At 36.4% G+C, this 2500-nt stretch overlaps 1 protein-coding gene across 2 annotated transcripts in view; it reads left to right on the top strand.

Moving 5' to 3' along the window:
* The window catches only part of LOC137973569 (leucine-rich repeat-containing protein 40-like), a 28457-nt gene that overhangs the window by 1318 nt on the left and 24639 nt on the right, over nt 1-2500 (top strand). For both annotated transcript variants that reach the window (XM_068820405.1, XM_068820406.1), the window contains exons 2-3: nt 843-916; nt 1711-1840. In XM_068820405.1, coding sequence (XP_068676506.1) covers nt 843-916; nt 1711-1840 — 204 coding nt within the window. The remainder of the gene's footprint in view (nt 1-842; nt 917-1710; nt 1841-2500) is intronic.

Genomic DNA, 2500 nt, shown 5'->3' on the forward strand with positions numbered 1-2500 from the left:
TAGAAATACACTGAAGAAAATCATGTTAGATTGCATAACTAGCAAGCAATTGCCATGCTGATCCATGCATGCAAGGTTCCAAGTTTCCATTTATTTTCATCCTTAAGGTGTACTGATTAAAACTGGGTGACTTCCAGCTGCTACCTCCAAATTTCCATTGGCCTTTCATTGGGGGTTAAAATAATCGCTTAAATAAGTCACAATTTATTTTTCTATAAATTATGATGTAAAATGTTATCCTTTCTTTACGTTGAAAATTAATTACTCACTGGCTTTTCAGGGAAAATGCCAGAGATTAAAATTAATATCAGCTTCATTTTTTTATTAAGTCACAAATTGCATGCACTGAAGCCTTTAAAGTATGTGCAAAGTTAACCAAAGCGCATGCATGTTTGTGGCCAATTCATCTTTAAAAGCTCATGCACAGAGTTTAAGCAAACATGCACATGTGACATTGGACAAAATGGTGTGATTGAATATGCTCAAACACATACAAATGCACATATGGTTCTTGGTAGAACCACACTGAAAGATGTCAGATGTTTTTGGAACGGGTCGGCAAACTTTACAAGAGATCACTTTACAGGCGAACATTTATGAGTGAACATACTTGTAACAAGAATCATTTCCATAAACTCTAACCTAAATACTAATCTAGCCAACATCTCTACTATATTTCTTTTTCATTTGACACGCAAGGAGAACAGGAGAGCCGGAGTTCATGCAGATATGCATCTATACGTAGTTGTTATTAATTTTAACAGTTCATGCAGATATTCATCTATACATAGTTGTTATTAATTTTAACATTCACTTTGTACATCTTTTATTTCTTACTTTAGGTCCACGACAATGCCTTATTATCCTTACCAGATGAAATTGGGCAGTTAGTACATCTTAAAAGGCTTAACTTGAGGTAAACAATAAGTTATTACTGTAGTCCCAGGTCAAACCTGTCACGTTAAGAATTATACAATCAGTGACTTTGTTTAGGAGTGAGCCTCAAATTCCACTATTTAATGAAAGCCTCAGTACATGCAAACAAAATTCTTGACCTCACTTAACATAATTCAAGGTATAAGGAAGACCCTCAGCTCTATGGAACCCTGAGATGACGAGCTACATGTAGAGTTCTCAGTTCCTTAGCTCTTGTCTTCATTAAATTCAAGACCCACTTTGTGAGCATTAATATCAGTACTTTTTAATCATCACAGTTAATGCATGATGTCATACATGTAGATGAGTAAGACTTGACGTTTTACTTAACTGTCATTGATGTACATTTGTACATGTATGATCTTTGTGTTTGTGGCTCTTATATATGGCCAACAACCGGTAGCCAATGAGCTTGTAAGAAAGTTGTTGATTCCTTAGGTATGCTTAATCTTGGTATTAATAGCATCAGCAAGTATTTGCTATTTGTTGTTGTAAAACAAAAGTTACAAGGAAGATCCAGGATGTTGTCGTATTTCTCTGCCCTGCATGTGAGGAGAGTTTCCTTTCTATCATTTTTAACATGTAACAAAACACTTTTTGGGGGGCACACTTGAAAAAAAAAATCAAACAAATAAAAGAACTAGGAAAAAATGTGAGATAAAAGGATGAACCTTTGCTAACAAGAAAATATTTCTCAGTGTGTCATTTTGGATTTTTGTTAATTCCTTTAAGCTCTTTCTGTTTTATGCTTTTTTCCTCCTCTTTGGATTGTAGCCATAACAAGTTATCCTCCCTTCCAAATTCCATGGGTTGCCTTGTAAGCTTGTCATCTCTGAAGCTGGATCATAACAATCTCACAAGTTTGGAAACAGAACTGGGTCAATTGAAGCAACTAGATGAAATGGTGATTAGAATATTAATAATAACTATTGTCCTTACTGGTTGATGCAAATGTTGGTAATTTCGGTTCAGAGAGCTTGGTGTTCATGTACAATGAAGTTTAGGGTGTTTGACTTTTGTTAGTTGTAATATTGTCATCCAGCTTACCGCAGATAACTCCCTTTTGTTTTTTAAGGCAAAACAAGTAGAGCTCTAGGCTGAAAAACATTTTTATCTGAGAGCCGTGCATGATTGTCTTTCTAAAATGCGACTGTAAAAGAATGCCTGTATGTCGCTAAAAACTAGGGTGTGCTAGCTTTTTAAGATTGAGGAGTAATCTTTAGCTCTGACCAAAAGGTCTTTGAGCGATTTGTCCTTCCTGTAAGCGACGATTGGGAGAATTGGAAAATTTCGCTTCTGGAGATGATAACAGGAGAGATTCAAACTCCAAGCTAACCGTTAGCATTTTTGTAAAGGTCTAGGTTATTTCAGCTATAGTACTCTTCACCCCCTTTCCCCACCCCTACCCCTCACCCCCTACACCTTACCTTCTACCCACCCCCCCCACTCCTTGAATAGTCCTGCTAGGTTTTTAGCTAGGTTTTAGCTTACATTAGTTTTCGCTTTGTTTGGGTTTTAGTTCGAACCACTTCACTAAACTACATTGTACCACTGTTGCACTTCC

This window comes from Montipora foliosa, chromosome 10, assembly GCF_036669935.1.
Source record: "Montipora foliosa isolate CH-2021 chromosome 10, ASM3666993v2, whole genome shotgun sequence".
Classification (NCBI taxonomy): domain Eukaryota; kingdom Metazoa; phylum Cnidaria; class Anthozoa; order Scleractinia; family Acroporidae; genus Montipora; species Montipora foliosa.